General features: G+C 41.1%; 1 protein-coding gene across 3 annotated transcripts in view; it reads left to right on the top strand.

Annotated features, from left to right (window-relative positions):
- THSD4 (thrombospondin type 1 domain containing 4) overlaps positions 1-17,822 on the top strand; it is a 600,975-nt gene that overhangs the window by 541,380 nt on the left and 41,773 nt on the right. For all 3 annotated transcript variants that reach the window (XM_074966229.1, XM_074966230.1, XM_074966232.1), the window contains 3 exons: positions 381-510; positions 2,432-2,636; positions 4,894-5,067. In XM_074966229.1, coding sequence (XP_074822330.1) covers positions 381-510; positions 2,432-2,636; positions 4,894-5,067 — 509 coding nt within the window. The remainder of the gene's footprint in view (positions 1-380; positions 511-2,431; positions 2,637-4,893; positions 5,068-17,822) is intronic.

The following is a 17,822-nucleotide window of genomic DNA, read 5'->3' on the forward strand; positions in this document are numbered from 1 at the left end:
AGACTGCATTTTTTAAATCAACTGCAGGCTGAAGCTAGGCACAGTTCTCCCCATAAACATTTAATGGAGCAAAACCACAACATTTTCTCAGCCTCTCTTGCAATGCTGTGCTGTGGTTTGTGTTTGCAGGCAGCTGCAGTTGATGTATTGCTGTAAACAGCAAAGCATTCAGATTTCACTTATGTTTATTTGAATTTATGTACAATGGATAAACTACTAATCTGGACTGTTTTCCTTATCCTGTTGCTCTCTTGTGTTTAGGTTTTCTGCACCAGATCCTGTTGCTGTAGCTAAGTCATGTGTATGTTGAATGCTTTCTTTTTATCTGCACTACTTATTATTGGTTTGTTTTTTGTTTTTGGTTTTTTTTGCCATTTCAGGGTTGCGATACCCAATCTTCCGCTGTGTAAATAGAATCTCTCATGAGGAGGTGTCTGAGAGCTATTGTGACACCAGCACCAAGCCCACGCCAGAAGAAGAAGCCTGCAACATCTTCCCGTGCCCAGCCTTGTAAGATTGTGCCAGAAAATACACTGGAAAATGAAAGCAGCAGTGTCACTGAAGCTTTGCACAAAGGAGGGTAGCTGTTTAAATAGGACTCTAGGGTGAACATCTCAAGTATTTTCCACTTGTGACATGGAGTGCAGTTGATGGGTTCCCCTGTCAGAGGTGGTTTTTATTTCTTTATAGGAAGTGGCAGCCATAGCAGCTTATCCTCCATTACAGCACTGTTATCCCATGTGAGATAAGGGAGTTAGGAGAGATTGGCAGTCATTTACTCTGGGTTAAATGCAGCCACTCCTCAACAGGTATGATGGTTGAGGGTGCACTGCCCCTGCAGTCTCTCCCCTAGTCTCTCCCTTGGTGCTCTTTCCAAGAGAGAAACCTCTACCTGCACTTCTCCTAGAGCAGAACTCCACGGTTCACACCACTTTAGACTGAATCACCAGGTTACGTTCCCACTTGTACCGGGTGAGTGGTGCTTTCTACGTTATACTCCTTTGTAGTCCCTCACGAGTGCACCCCTGGTGACAGGTTCTGCTGCCTTCACCTCTCTGGGTGCAACCCCACCCCATTCTACCTCTCAGCCCTCCAGCTTCTAACCATGTTGATATGACAGGCCCAAATGTACCAGGTACCTGCAAGACATTTCCTTCTGGGAGCCTGTGATCAGCAGCTGATTAAGGTAACTCAGAACAGCTCCTTCTAAACAGCACACTGTGTATTCACCCAAGGATATATAGCAAGCAGATAAAAGGGTTAACACTACAGAGGGTCTTGTCTAAGCTTGGAGACAAGGGATAAGCTTTAGGTGAGCCTATACTGCCTCAGTGTACTCTGCGGGGCCTCTGTCTTGACTGAGTGCTCCTGCTTCAATCTCTGCCTCTCTCTGTCAGTTTCTCTACACACACACTTCCTCTCCGGGCAGGGAGTTTTAAGGTTTGCTGTCATTTTTGATCTTAGGGCCTCTGGCCTGGGAAAAATAGGCCTGTGACCTGGCTGGAGCCAGGTGGTCACTTCCCAGTAATAGCCCATCCAATGTTCTCTAGTCTAAAGGACTACTGGAATACTTTCCCCAGAGATATCTGATCTCTAGTCACAGCTTTGTTTCCTGCTTGTCCTTCCTAATCACCTTTAATTCAAGCTTTAAGTTTTAATTCAACTCTGTCTAATCAGACGGAATACGGTCAATCAGGTAAACTGGGATGCCTACGGTGCTGATGATAAATGATACAGCTATCTCCCTCATTCTCCACAACAAGTCTAAAGTTAACAGTGTGAAGGGCTTTTGTACTAGCAATGCACTTACCTCCCTGAGCATGACACTAAAAATGACATGGAATGAAAATATGTATATTAATAAAACAAATACATATATGCAATCTTAATGGAAAGGAATCTTATTGTCACTTAAATGAAATGCATCTATTCATTGTTTTTATATGTAAGTTAATGCCCATTTAGATGATCCATCTGTCATTCCTCCTCTGAACAACTGTCTTGTTACTGCTCTCCCTGTGTCATGTCCAGAAAAAGTCTGTTAGCTCCTCAGGGCAGGCATCTTGCTTTTACATGTTTTGGAAAGTACTAATAAAGTAATCAGAGATAATATATATTGCTAGACAATTTCTAAAAATACAATCTGATCACTATGTACCCAGTTCTGCAACTCTTACATATTTAATAGCATAACTCCTCAACCTACAAGTAGACCCTTTGTAAGTATGCAGTGGTCCCCTACATAAAGGATACATATTATTTATTTCAATATTCAACAAAAGACAAAACAGAGGTTTAAATGATAGTATAAGACATATTTTAGTCCAAATGCATATAATCAGAATTGAAATGAGATGAATGTCTACAATATGGCAATATTTTTATTAACAGTGGATCATTATTATGTTCTCCTTTTTCTTTTCTCTGTTAGCTGGGATATAGGGGAGTGGTCTGAGTGCAGTAAAACATGTGGCCTTGGTATGCAGCACCGACAAGTCCTGTGCCGACAAGTGTATGCCAATCGTACTCTGATGGTTCAGCAATACCGATGCCATCACTTGGAGAAGCCAGAAACAACCAGCACATGCCAGCTGAAGATTTGCAGTGAATGGCAAATTCAGACAGAGTGGACTTCGGTAAATGGGAAAGAGTGGTTCATTTGGAGTATGAAACCTCAGGGGAGCCACGGTGGAGTGGAACATTCCTCCAGAGATCTTTACTCAGATGTGATTTGGATTACATTTGGCTTTGATTAAAAACCACAGAGGGGAAAGTGGGAAAGCTTTCAAAATAGGTAGTAGGTGAGCTTAGACAATTTAAACAAGCCATGTGGTTATGACCAATTAAAACTTGTTGTTTAGGACCAGAGAGAATAGAGAAAAGGGACAGGGTAGACATATACTTAGTTAATTAAAATATCATTCAGAGTGCTTTGCAAGGTCAATGTATTTATCTGTGTTTTTAGCGAGGGAAGACCTGATAAAGGCTTGTTTTATAGTTCGGGGCATATGTTATTATCCAGTGTTTGATTCTATATAGGGTTCATTATTGTCTGTTTTGGTGGTAAGAAGCAGTAGCTGGTTAAGGTTTTTTTGTTTTTATTTTTATTCAGTTGTATTTTGAATAATATTTAAATGCAAGGGCACCTAGAGGCTTGGATGGGTGGTTTTGTTTTGTTTTTTTAAATACGTATGAAGCAAAGTAAAGAAATATTATAAATCAAATACTGCTTTAGTAATTTTAGCTGATGATATGAAATGGCAATCAAAATAAAATTTGGTGATTGATTTATTCTCCTTCCCCCCCCCACCAAAAAAGAATCCTTTGGCATCAGGAGGAAAGGATCTACTGTAATGAGAGAGGCACTTAAGTTTGGAAGCTCTGTGGTTTAAATAGAGCATTTATTGTGTTAGCTTACTGGAGTTCAAGTAGGTTTTCACTTTGGAGACAGCTCCATGATTTTAAAAATGCATCTTAAGCAATTTAGTGCAGTGCCATTTTTCCCAACACAGAAACATAAATGACAGATGCTTTGATCTGATTCTGGTTAGAAAAGATGGCACTTCTGATTTAAGGAAGCTTCCAGACAGTGTGACCTAGTGGAAAGAGTACTGGACTGGAACTCAGAAGACCCTGGTTCCATTTCTGGGTCTGTTCCCAGACTGCTGGGTGACCTTGGGCAAGCCACTTAATCTCTCTGTGCCTCCGGAAGATGGGGATCATGATACCGATCTTTGTAAAGTGCTTTGATTTCTGTGGATGAAAAGAGCTATGTAAAAGCTGGGTGTTCTCATTATCATCATTATTGGTGTTACTCTAGTACATTATTGACTTGTTTCACGAACCTAACCTGAATTTCTGCAAGTATCTTGGACTCAGGGATTGGAGAAATAGACGCAATCCATATATAAGCGATGCTCTTACTGCTAGATACTTTTGTGGCTTTCGCATTTGCTTAGATAGGAAAGTGAGGAGCGTGTCCCTATGGGGAAAATGAATGTTCCAATTGCTGGCACTAATCATTTGCAGCCATGTGTATAATCATTAAATTTAAAAACAACAACATCGTATGTTAAGAGAATGTTAAGGCTGCAAAGTCAAGCACTCAGAAGTTAGGAAATGCCAAATATAAGGCTGCCTGTGCAACCTTAATTTGTACTCCTTGTGTGTATGTGTTATCATGCAGCCTTTAATTACATGGTCACATAGTATTTGATGATAGAGCGGTAGGAGCACTGGCAGGGCAGGGTCCTATCCAGGTGTTCAGTTTGGGGGCACAACAGGCCGTGGAGTTCCTTAGGCAGGACTCCTTATCTGCCTTTCTTTGCCCTGATGATCTGAGCTGCATACATTGCCAGGCAGAGATGCTGCTGGCTGCTGTATGGAGCAGCACTCCATACAGAGAGGCCAGAGAAGAGCAGGGAAGAGGTGTCTTTCAGTTGAGGGTCAGGAGCAGCTGTGCTCCTTTGAGTTACTCTTTGCTTTATCTCCTGCCCAGGAGTGCAGCTCAAAAGCATGCAGAGTATGTGGAAACCTTGAGACAACCTTTCTGGACCTCAGAGGGCTAGTTTCTGTGCATTGTAACAAGGCTTCTCAGTGCAGCAGAACCACACCAGTCCCAATGTGGTTAGGTTCTTTATGGTCATGGCAGTGTTTGGCCCTATATTTTTAATTCTTATCTTTCCAAATTCACCTACATGATGCATTGGAATGAGACCCACATCTATAAAACTATTGAAATATCTCCCTCTGAACAACCAGTATTTCTTCAGCTCATGTAGATTTTTGCACATATGGGATTGCAGGTAAATGGATAGATGATCTCCAGCTAGACCTGGACTGTAGTTGCTAGGTCTTGAATGTAGTGCTGACCCAAAGTCTGTTTCATTACAGTGTTCGGTGCCATGTGGAGTGGGGCAGAGGACCCGAGATGTAAAGTGTGTAAGCAATCTTGGAGACATTGTTGATGACGAGGAATGTAATATGAAGCTACGGCCAAATGACATAGAAAACTGTGACATGGGGCCCTGTGCTAAGAGCTGGTTCCTCACGGAGTGGAGTGACAGGGTAAGACTTTCCATGGTTTTCTTGTAAACTGTCCCATTCACCCTTTTGAGACATAAGAATTGAGTAATTTAGCCTAAGTGCAACAGAATATAAAATATCAATCATAAAAGATACTTGTACTTTTACTGAATTGCTTTAATCTATAACATAGGCAGGTGCAGATAAAGAAAAGATAAACTGGTTCCTGAGCTTGTTTTAGGTTCAAGGAGTGATAAAAAGGACAAGAGTGTGGGCTGAAGTCGCAAAGTCTGGATTTGGAATCTGATCTGAATCTAGACTTCCCTAAAGATTGGGTGTGTTCAGATTTATTTGTTTTGCTTTGGTTAGGCCTGAGTCCCTAAGTTTGGATCCAGATACTGCCCAAATGTTCTTCTGGGTAGGGAGGTTTCAGATTTGGTGTTCTGGTTTGAGCCCATTCAATAAAATATTAGCTGGCCCCTACAAAGCCATAGAAATGACTCCTTGGAGCTCCAGAAAGGTTCTCTCAAAGTTTCCACATCTTAGTTGGATGTATGTTTTGTTCCAGTGCTGCATACGCAGGATCAGACTGCTGTCGACACAGAGATGCTGATTTATACCATCTGATGATCTAGCCTAGGGAATTTGTTTAATAGTTGTAACATATTATTTCATTAAGACTTACAGGATAGGCATAGCTAACACCTACAAAATATTTTAGTCCCTCTTATGGGTTGCATAGCAGATCTTATCCATACACAAGTCAAACTCCAGTGTTTATTGTGTAGGCCTCATCCTTGCATAGCTTACTCCGTTGGCCAGTCCTTACACACAGGCAGATAGTCACGTTCAGAGGAAATACCTGTAAGATTTTATATATACTCCTCAGTGATATTCAATCCACTGTGACACTTTGCGGTCCAACAGTTCTTGTTCAGAGGTCACGTCGAGTGCTGACCAGCCTGATTTGCCTGAGGCAAAATTGGAGTGTACTGAGTGAACTTAGCGGAGCCACCAGGATCTTCTCATTTCTCTCTGTGATGATGTGTTCTGGCAGTGTAGTAACATGAATGCAAACATTGCAGAGTCTAGTGTGTCATGCTACAAATTTTAATCCCATGATGGGATCATTTTATGATTCTCTGTGACTCAGTTTGATGACATAGAGGCTTTCCAGCTCTTCAGAGTTCAGTACTCCTTAAATTTTAGACATTTTCTAGCAGAGAGTAGGAAGAGGTGCTCAATTAAAACTAACTCCTGAGTCACGTCTTCAAAGCATCATTGGAAAAAATTATCAGAATCTTACTAGGATCTGAATGACAAAACTCCAGGCTGAGCGTTCCTTTTCAAATAGATTTGCTGAGAGAGAATCTTAGTGCTTCAATGGAATATTATAGAAGTCATCGTTTGACAGCAATATTATTTACCAGTCCCTCCACAGACTAATTAAGTGCCTCGTCAATGCAAGTAACTTTTGAGGCATATTTTTGCGGGGGAGAATGTCTCATTGCATCTTAGAACATTTAAACTTTTAAAGGAAGTTGCTAGTCACTCAGGATAATGTTAATGTACATTCTTACGTGGACTAACCCAGAAGTTAACAGCTAAGGTATATCCTATTGCTGTATTGTAAACCACAAAGTGCCTTTCTATGTTTGTTTTTCTAGTGTGTAGAGCTGGATTCCTTGTAAAATGTTATCCAAGTGATATTTTATGTGTGGGAAAGAAAAAAAGCAGTTTATCCTCAAAGATAGAAAAGCTTAACTAGCCCTTTGAGAACATGCTGGGCCAGATCCTCAGCTGGTTTAACTTGCTGTAGCTGCATTGACTTCAGTGAAGCGCATCTTTACCAGCTGGGGGTCTAACTCTCTATTTTTTCTTCTCCAAGCCTGACACTTTCATTTCTGCAAAATTAAAAATGTGACTTTTTAAATAGCTGAGAATGTTTATTTTCAAAAATTAAAATAAATAAAAACAGTTTGCATGCTGGGAGAAAGCTTTTGAATCTAGAATCATGTTTTTAAATTTTAATGTATATATTTATGTATGTTAAGTGAGAGCCTAGAGATGAAATATCTTATGTTGAAAACTTTATTTTTTTTCTACTGTGGCTGTTTTAAAGTTGGATAATAAATAATGGGCTTGTTACCTTTTCAGCGTATGGAAGTAAGTGAACTAATTAATGATTTCCAAATGTTTGCTACTGTGGTTGGCATAATTTAGCAGCAACTCTGCCAGCAGTGCATTTAGTTAGATTTGTGAAAAGAATAAAAGGAAAAGGATTCTTCTCTACATGAATCAGAAAAAAATACAGGCCAAAATTTTCAAATTAGATCCTTGCCTTAGATACCTGCATAAGATATTCAAAGGTGCTGAACAGTAGCAATTCCTGTTGAAATCAATGGAAGCTCTGTGTGCTCTGCAAATCTGTCCCTTTGGCCAAAAATTTTATTTTTGCATGTCAAATACTACTTTAGTGATTCAGCAGCCTCTTTCCCCTTTGATCGGGTGTGTTTCTGTTTAAGGGCATTTAGGTGGACAGTTTGAAATGATATGGAAATGAGCACTCCCAGATTTGCAGGCTTTGTATCTTTAACTCTAATTTCCTAAAGCAACTTTTAAAAAAAAAAATTTTTAAGCCAAGCCACAATTCAGCAATAAGTGTAGATCAGCAGTGGGTGACCCACAAATAGTTCAGATAAGCAGCCAAAAGTTCAGAGGCTAAAATAAAGCTTATTTAAATCTCCTGAGTCTGCAAAAGAGTGGTAGAAATCTCACAAGAACAGACCTTCTTTATGAGATTTATTACATGTCTACCTCCACTCCCAGCTGGAAATACCACAGAACAGTCTTTCTCATTGTATTGTGGCCCTTGTGGCTGGAAACCATAAGTGAAAGAACTTATAAGCTTTCACAACTTTGGAACCTTAAAATGCTTCAGTTCAAATGTGTTTACAGCAGGAGGTGAAGATTTGGTCCTTATTTTTCTGAACAAGTTTTGCAGTTACTTAGTGTATATGGATGTATATTCACCAGATAAGGTGAATAGATAAGGTGGCCAAGGTAATCTTTTATTGGAGCAACTTCTCTGGGTATTGACATCTGTGCTTTCAATTCCTGTGTGCATTGGTGCTCAATACAGCTCAGTCATTATTATCTGCTACAGTGGGAGGGGTCCAATACCTAAGCAAAAATTACATTTACAAGGAGCTAGATGCCTGGGAGAGAGAGAAACCGAAGTCTTTGGGGACTGGGGCTTGACTGTCCAGCCAGGGCTGGAGCAGGAGGCAGATTGCAAAGAGGGAATGAGCCTGGATAACTAAGGAAATATAGCCTAGACAAACCTACTATAATGCAGGTACATAACTGGTTGGAAAATCGTACTTGGAGAATTGTTATCAATGGTTCACAATCAAGCTGCAAGGGCATATCGAATGGGGTCCCGCAGGGATCTGTCCTGGGTCCGGTTCTATTTGATAGCTTCATAAATGATTTGGACAATGGCATAGAGTTGCAAGCTCTTTGGAGGACAGGGTTAGAATTCAAAATGATTTGACAAACTGGAGAAATGGTCTGAAGTAAACAGGATGGAATTCAATAAGGACAAATTCAAAGAACTACACTTAGGAAGGAATAATCAACTGCACAAAAACAAAATGGGAAATGACTGCCTAGGAAGGAGAACTTCAAAAAAAGATCTGGGGATTATCGTGGTTCATAAAATAAATAGGAGTCAACAATGTAACACTGTTGCAAAAAAAAAAAACCACACAAAAAACCCCATCATTCTGGATGGATTAGCAGGAGTGTTGTATGCAAGATATGAGAAGTGACTCTACTCAGCACTGATAAGGCCTCAAATGGAGTACTGTGTCCAGTTCTGGGCACCACATCTGGAGAAAGATGTGGACAAATTGGAGTAAGTCCAGAGGAAAGCAACAAAAATGATTAAAGGTCTAGAAAACATGGCCTATGAGGAAAGACGGGGGGAAATGGAGAGTCTGAAGAAGAGAAGACTGTGGGGGAACATGAATCTTCAAGTACATAAAAGGTGGTTATAAAGAGGAGAATGATACATATTTCTCCGTAACCACTAAGGACAGGATAAGAAATAATGGGCTTAAATTGCAGCAAGGGAGATTTATGTTAGGAAAAACTTCCTCAGTGTAAGGGTAGTTAAGCACTGGATTGAGGAATCTCTGTCATTCGAGGTTTTTAGGAAAAGGCGTTTTCCAAACTTTTTTGGCCACGGAACACTTTTTAACCTATTCCGGGACACTTATAATATTATTTTGTAGTTGTTTGGTTTTCAAATAAAAAATTGCGTTATTTATGCTCAAATATATTTTATTTTATAAAACAAAGCAAAAATACAAATTTAAAATAACTTGAACTAACAATTTCTAACTGGAAAGCGCGTATAAAGTAGTACAAAAATCAGGTGCAAGAGTCAAAATTAAATTCTAGATTCTTTCATGGAACACCTATTCACATCGTGCGGAACACAGTTTGGGAAACGCTTTAGACAAACACCATCATGGATGGTCCAGATAACACTTAGTCCTGCTTCAATGCAGGGGACCGAACTAAGCGACTTATCGTGGTCCCTTCCAGTCCTACATTTCTATGTTTCTATGATTTGTTGAAGTAACAGGAAATTTTGGGGGTAGGAAAATTTTTAAATAACTCATCATTATGCTTTTTAAAAAAGATTTTTGTGTCCTTAATACCAATACATATTTATAATGAGTCACTCTGACTGGAAGTTGCTGTAGATGGTGTAGATTTCTTATGGTGTGCTTAACACGCTCAAGAAGAACCATCATGAACAGTTTGCTTGGAATGGAAGGCAGAGTGATGCTGTGGTGATTAGAGCACACCAGAGCATTGCCTTACCCTTTCCAAAATGGGGGAATAATCCCATGGCACCAGTCGTCAGGTAGTTTCTCATGAATCCATATTTTGTTGATAATGTGGGTCAGCCCTCCCAAAATGGAATCCCCACCATGCTCAATTAGCTCTGCATCTATACTGCAAATACCGGCAGCATGGCCATTCTTCAGTTTACAGACTGTGCTTCAAACCTCCTCGACCATATCAGCCCTCCAGCTGCATACATTTGATCCAACAATAGCTGGATGGAGAAGTCCTCCTGAACAGCCTCACACATGCTGAAGGGATGTCATGGCTTCCAACCTTACTCACCTCAGCCATAGTATAGAGCAGGCCACAACATTGACAGAGAACTGGGCTCTGGTGATCTGAAGGGTGCACTCTGTGATCCATGAACAGGAGAATGAATGAAAAATTGTATTAAATTATATACCTAATTGAGATGCGGGTTCAGTAATGGTCACAGCCCTAATGACATGCTGTAGTGTATATTTCTAAAAATTTACTCGTCGTCTATAGTATGAACTATTCAAGAACACACTAATAGAAATCAATTACCATTAGAAATTCTGCTTTAATAATAGAATTATACAGCAGACTATAAAATGAGCTACCCAGCTTAGTCTCTAAGGTGCCACAAGTACTCCTTTTCTTTTTGCGAATACAGACTAACACGGCTGTTACTCTGAAACCGGCTAAGAGTGTTAGCTATTATAGTATTGAGCATATTGGCAGCTGCTGTTACCTTCAGTCACTGCACTAACACTGCTTGGTAAAATGCTTTTGTATACCCAGGGTCTGAAAGGCGCTATATAAAACCGAGTTCTGATTCCCTCCTAGAACAAGCCATCTTGCTCCAAGCAATCTCCCTGAAGCAAATCTTTGAAGAGTAAAGCATGGTTCTCTGTAGTGCTCCTTCTGTCATAATCTAACACTATATGTAAACTAAGCTTGAATTGATGTAGTGACATGCTGTCTAATAACCACCATTAAGCAACCTCTGTTAAGTAAAGAAACTAGAGAGAGGCTGCATATCAGATCAAGGAGACTCATGACAGACAATTTCCAAACCACAAAAAAATCAGAGCATTACCTTAATAGTTATTTCAAGGAACATTGACAGAATCCTGTGTATGCGCTTATGTAGAGTCTTATGGACTTTGGGGTTTATATACATTGCATGTGCAAAGCTTACAGTTTGCATGACCACAGTGTGGATCACGTGGTGTATCTTCTTCTGTATATGGTAGTCAGACCTTCCACAATCATCCTCTTAAAAAATAAAACAATCAACCACAAGTTTAGAGAGTGACATGATCCAGTAAATACTTAAAGAATTTAAAGTTAGGTGTCAGATACCTGACTCTGATATCTACTAAGCTCCAACTGAAACACACTGAGATATTTATTTCAGTATGAAAAGTGAGAGCAGTAGCAGGTTAAACACCAAATATTGTTCCCATCGAAGTCAACAGGAGCAGGATTGGGCCCAAAACATTTAACAAGAACTTCATCTGTTTCTATTTGTCATACTACATTCATTGTTTCTTTTTCTATGAAAAAAAAATTGACCGGCTAATTAACTCTCCAAATTCCAAAGGCTGCCTTTACATTATCTGTGATTTTTTTCATTTACAGAAAAGCTCAGTAAAACTTGGGGAATTTACTATCATGAGTTTGCAGAAACAAATTTGCGTAGATCTTCCCAAGTCTCTCTTGCAATGAATCTGATAGCTCAAAATCAGGGGCACCATTTCAGATTTTGGTTGGGGGGGGGACTTTAACCATGATTCATGAGACTACTTAGGCACTTGAGAACTCTAGTTTTTTGACAGATAACTTATCAATTAGCTGACAGGAGCCCTGTATCTAATTCCTTTATAAAAGAAAGAAAATTAAATAAATATTAGACCCACTCAGCTCTAATAACAACATGTTTTGACATCTTGTGGCAAGTTGCTTAAGGGACACTTGTTCGGTTTTAAATTTTAATGTATATTCTTACATTATTACTAACTCTGTGGGGTTAGTAACCCCTAATCATTTCTGTTGCCCTTCTCTGTACCTTTTCCAAATCCAGTATATTTTTTGAGACGGGGTGACCAAATGTGCACACACTATTCAATATGTTGGTGTACCGTGGATTTGTATAGAGGCAATATGATATTTTTCTCTTATTATCTATCCCTTTCCTAATGATTTCCAATATTCTGTTAGTTTTTTTAATTGCCACTGCACATTGAGCAGCTGTTTTCAGAGAACTATCCACAATGACTCCAAGATGTCTTTCTTGAGTGGTTTCAGAGTAGCAGCCGTGTTAGTCTGTATTCGCAAAAGCTCACGAAAGCTTATGCTCAAATAAATTTGTTAGTCTCTAAGGTGCCACAAGTACTCCTGTTCTTTTCTTGAGTGGTAACAGCTAATTTAGACCCCATCATTTTGTATGTATAGTTGGGCTTATATTTTGCCAAGTGCATTACTTTGCATTTATCAACACTGAATTTCTTCTGCCAGTGTGTTGCCCAGTCACCCAGTTTTGTGAGAACCCTTTGTAACTCTTTGCAGTCTGCTTTGGACTTAACTATCTTGAGTAATTTTGTATCATCTGCAAAATTTACCACATCACTGTGTACCCCTTTTTCCAGATCATTTATGAATATGTTGAATAGGACTGGTCCCAGTACAGACCCCTGAGGGACACCACAATTTACCTCTCTCCATTCTCACCTTTTATTCCTACCGTTTGTTTCCAATCTTTTAACTGAAGTGCCTGGCAGTGCATTCAGGATCATCTAAGGATCCTTAATCTACTTTAATGCTCAAATAAATTGGTTAGTCTCAAAGGTGCCACAAGTACTCCTTTTCTTTTTGCGAATACAGACTAACACGGCTGCCACTCTGAAACCTACTTTAATGGTAAGCCTTTTTTTATCTCAATCACCCTACCTCTGTTTATAAACAAACTCCTTGCCTCAAAGGCTATGCTGCTCCCAGCTTTGGAACTCATCCCATATCACCCTCAAGCTGTTGCAGTTAAGAGCTCCATCTAGGGCTAGGGTGAGTAGACCTCCCCTACGAAACTTGGGGGGAGGGGAGGGCTAGAGCTCTCCCCTGCCCCCCACCCCAAATGGTGCCCCTGCTCAAAATAATACTGTGTTAAAACTGCAGAGTTTCACCACATTTGGATTCAAATTCATAAATCAGTCTAGGCCAGGGTGTAAGGTTGGTGACCCTTACCAAACATATCAACAAAACTAGGTTGACAGAAATTAGATGAGATCCATGTGGCCTGGAAATGTTGTTGCTAATGGTCCATATGGCTCTGATCTATAGTTCAGTTTACTGGAGAATGAGAAGCAGGGAACGCACACTCTCCTATTTTACTATGGTGCGAAAATCACCCGTGTTCTCTGTCAACTGACTGGTGTGCTCAATATTTTTGTTTGTTCATTTGTTTCTCATTTTATATTTACTACATATTTACAAGGGAGAGCTTTTAAAATGTTAATGATATTTGGAAGCCAAAATAAAAGCTGGAAAGAAAACAGCATTGTGCATTAGGGAACAGCAAAGCAAGACTAGCTTTGAATCTCAACTGTGCTACAATAAAATGAAATAATAATACTTACCTTACGTCTCCTGTTGGAGGGATTCTAGGGTGCTTCACATACACTAATGATGTAATCCTCATTTAACAGATGAGGAAATGAAGGCACACAAGAACAGGCATATTGGTTCAGACCAGTGGTCTATCTAGCCCAGTATGCTGTCTCTGACAATGGCCAATTCCAGATGCTTCAGAGAGAATGAACAGAACAGGTCAGTTATTGAGTGATTCATCCCCTATTGTCTAGTTCCAGCTTCTGGCAGTCAGCGGTTTAGGGACACCTGGAGCATAGATTGCATCCCTGACCATCTTGGCTAATAGCAATTGATAGACCTATCTTTCATCAATGTATCTAATTTTTTTAAACCCAGTTATACTTTTGGCCTTCACAACATCTTCTGGCAATCAGTTCCACAGGTTAACTGTGGATTTTTGTGTAGGGAAGTACTTCCATAGACAACCTTAAGGTTTCAGAAGCGCTGAGCATCTGACTTCCAGGGGTTTGCAGGTGCTCAGAACAACTGAAGTTCAGAAGATAAGTTTTATGCACAGGGTGACAATGTGAGTCTATAGCAAAAAAAAAGAACTCAGGACACTTGAATCCCAGGTCTGTGCTTTATAATCAAAAGACCATACTTTTAGTTATGAAAGTTAAATGCCATAAATAAACAGTATGTCACAACAATTGAAAAATTAGGTTGAGAAAGTGCAATGACATATCCTCAAGCCTCAGTGGCAGAACTGAGGGCAGGTCTACACTACGGGCTTAAGTCGATCTAAGTTATGCATCTCCAGCTACGTGAATAACGTAGCTGGAGTCAACATAGTTCAGGTCGACTTACTGCTGTGTCTACACCGCCCTGGGTCAACAGGAGAAACTCTCCCATTGACTTAACTTATGCTTCTCATTCCGGTGGAGTACCGGAGTCAATGGGAGAGTGATCTACGGTCGATTTAGCAGGTCTTCACTAGACCCGCTAAATTGACCCCCGGTGGATCGATCACCACAGCGTCTATCCATGGTAAGTGTAGACATGCCCTGAGATAAGGAGAAGATGTATGAAGTGTTGTTGTAGCTATGTTGATCCCAGGATATTAGAGAGAGAAGGGGGGTGAGCAATATCTTTTATTGGACCAATCTCTGTCAGTAAGAGAGACAAGCTTTCAAGCTTACACAGAGCTCTTCTTCACATCTGGGAAATGTATTCAGAGTGTCACTGCTAAATACAAGATGGAACAGATTGCTTAGCATAACTAGTTAACACATATTTCAAGGCACCGCTCAAGGTGAAGTGTTTGGTTAACAGCTTTCCAGTCATGGGGTGGGAAAGGAAAAAAAATCCCTCCCAATGACAGCATTGCTGCCTGCCTCAAATTTCTACAAGACAATGGACAACATGCAGATATTCACCTGACCCCAAATACATTGCCAAACTCATCCATTTCATCCCCACCCATAACAATTTTATATTCAACAACAAACACTTTTTCCAAACCCTGGGAAAAGCCATGGGTATTAGGATGGTTCCCCAGTATGCCAACCTCGTCATGGGCCACCTTGAGGAAGAATTTCTGGATAAATGCACCAAGAAACAAATGATATACCTGAGTTACATTAATGATATTTTCATCCTCTGGACGGACAACCAAAACTCCATCATAGATTTCCACCACAACTTCAACAACCACCACCCATCAATTAGACTCTCTCTAGAATGCTCCCACACTAGCATCAACTTCCTTGACACCACATTCAGCTTCAACAGTGAAGCCCGACAGACAACTATATACAAGAAACCCACAGATTGCCACACCTACCTTCACAGATCCAGTAACCACTCCAAAATACACCAAGATATCTGTTATCTACAGCCAGGAACTCAGGCGCCAGAGACTATGGTCCGAGGACAAAGTCCAGGATATGCACCTTAACACACTTAAAACCACCTTCAAAAAACAAGGACACTCTACCAGAGAATTAAATTGCGTCATGAAATGGGCCACAAAAATATCCCAAGAGAATCTGCTTCAATACAGAAATAAAACACACTTTGACAGCCCACTCCTAGTTGTCACCTACCACCCCACACTGGAACCCATACAGGGTATCATTAAACAATTTCAACCCATACTCAGTGGGGACCACATCCTGAAATAGATCTTTCCTGAATCTTCTTTTCAGGCCTACAAACAACCCCCAAACCTCTCCAAGCTCATCAGCAGAAGTCAGCTTCCCACAGACTAGGACACACCAACTCAAAGCAGTGTCAGTCCCTGCCAGAACAACAGATGCAATATCTGTAGGCATGTCTTCATTGCTACGATGATCAACAACCCCCACAACACACCTTTCAAGATCCATGGGCTCCTACTCCTGTGTATCACAACAGGATCTCATCCAGTGTACTAAATGCCCGAGTAACAACTGTGTGGGTGAAATGAGACAATCATTACACTCTCGAATGAACTCACATAGAAAAATGATAAAAGACAAAAACACCATATCACTGTGGGTGAACACTTTTCAAAAAGCGATCACTCTATATCTGACCTCTCAGTGCTCATCCTCAAACACCTTCAAAAGATTAACCTGGGAGCTTAAATTCATTACTTTGCCAGACACTAAAAGTAATGGACTAAATAGAGACACTGGATTTATGTATGCAGTGTTGTTGTAGCCGTGTCAGTCCCAGGATATTACAGAGACAAGTTGGGTGAGGTAATATCTTTTATTGGACCAACTTCTGTTGGTGAGAGAGACAAGCTTCTTCCGCGTAAGCTCAAACACTTGTCTCTCTCACCAACCAAAGTTGGTTCAATAAAAGATATTACCTCATCCACCTTGTCACATTGGGTTTATGGCTTATTACAACAATCGATAACCCACTTACACACACACACCCAGTTTCCTCACACAGCTGTTACTGGAGAGGGTTTAACTGGCTACTTCATCCACCCTGTCTTTCTAATAAGGAAAAGATAATGGTGAAAAATTTCTAAAGTACTTAAGTCTCATTTTCAAAATCAACTAACTCACCTATGAGCCTAAATTCCAACTGGACTTAGATGCTTTTGAAAATGTTACCCCTTGAACTTTCTGTTTATATATTGTTTTAGACGCAGTTTTAGTGCTATCTGCTGCTTTTACAATTCTGTGTCAATTTCAGATGATTTATACCCTTACCAGGATTATTCCTGTTAATACTGACTTCTTACTGGTCTTGAACATTCAGCCTTGAGATGGCTGGCTGGAATTCCGCCATAAAATTAGGCCTATCCACTGCAGTTTACTGCTCTGTAACCTGGCACAAATCTCATCTTCAACAGGCTAGCTGACTTATATTTCAGTGAAACTGTTTCCTGTTGTTTAGTGTCATATATTTTGACAGTGCATTCTTCACTTGAGAAATTCACCCTAGGAATTCCAGGTGGCTTTTAGAAATCAATATACAATATAACCTTCCAAATTGTTAAATTATTCTGAAATGCCTACAGTTCTGATATTGAAGGCTGCCAAATTGTCCTCCCAAAGCTGACTCTAAAAAGGAGGTGGAACAGGTGGTTGCTTAGAGCAGCAGAATGTTCAGGGACTGTTTGTATGGGTGACTGATTGGTACACTAGATTAGCTAGCTTGCCAGAAGCAATAGAAACCCTAGTTAACCGTATCCAGGAGCGGATTTACCATGAAACAAACCGCAGTAGCACGGGGCTCCCAATGACAGGGGGCCCCCCAAAATGCAGGACAAATATCTGACAACCTGCCTCTGAGTCCCAGCCGGCGGCGCAGCAGGGCTTAGGCAGGCAGGCTGCCTGTATGCCGTGGCCGGTAGCCCCACGCCACTCCCAGAAGTGGCCGGCTGCTGGCATGTCTCTGCGCGCCCCTGGTGCAGGGGGGAGGCGGCTCTGCATGCTGCCCCTGCCCCGGGCAGCGCATGGAGACCTGCCGTCCCCCTCCCACCAAGCACATGCCAGCAGCATGCCAGCAGGGCTAAGGCGGCTTCCCTCCTGCTCTGCCTCCCTCCCTCTGTGCCACTTCGCTCCCAGAAGCAGCCAGCATGTCCCTGTGGCCTCTGGGGGTGGGGTGTGCGCACTGCCCCTGCCCCTGCCCCAAGCACCAACTCCGCAGTTCCCATTGGCCGGGAGCTGCAGCCAATGGGAGCTGCAGGGGTGGTGCCTGCGGGCAGTGGTGCGTGGAGACCGCCCTGCTCCCCCCTCCTAGGAGTTGCTGCTGGAGGGGTGTGTATGCCGGTCACTTTGGGAGCCGCGCTGCCCGAGATAAGTGCCTCCCTCTTGCCC

This window comes from Natator depressus, chromosome 10, assembly GCF_965152275.1.
Source record: "Natator depressus isolate rNatDep1 chromosome 10, rNatDep2.hap1, whole genome shotgun sequence".
Lineage (NCBI taxonomy): Eukaryota > Metazoa > Chordata > Testudines > Cheloniidae > Natator > Natator depressus.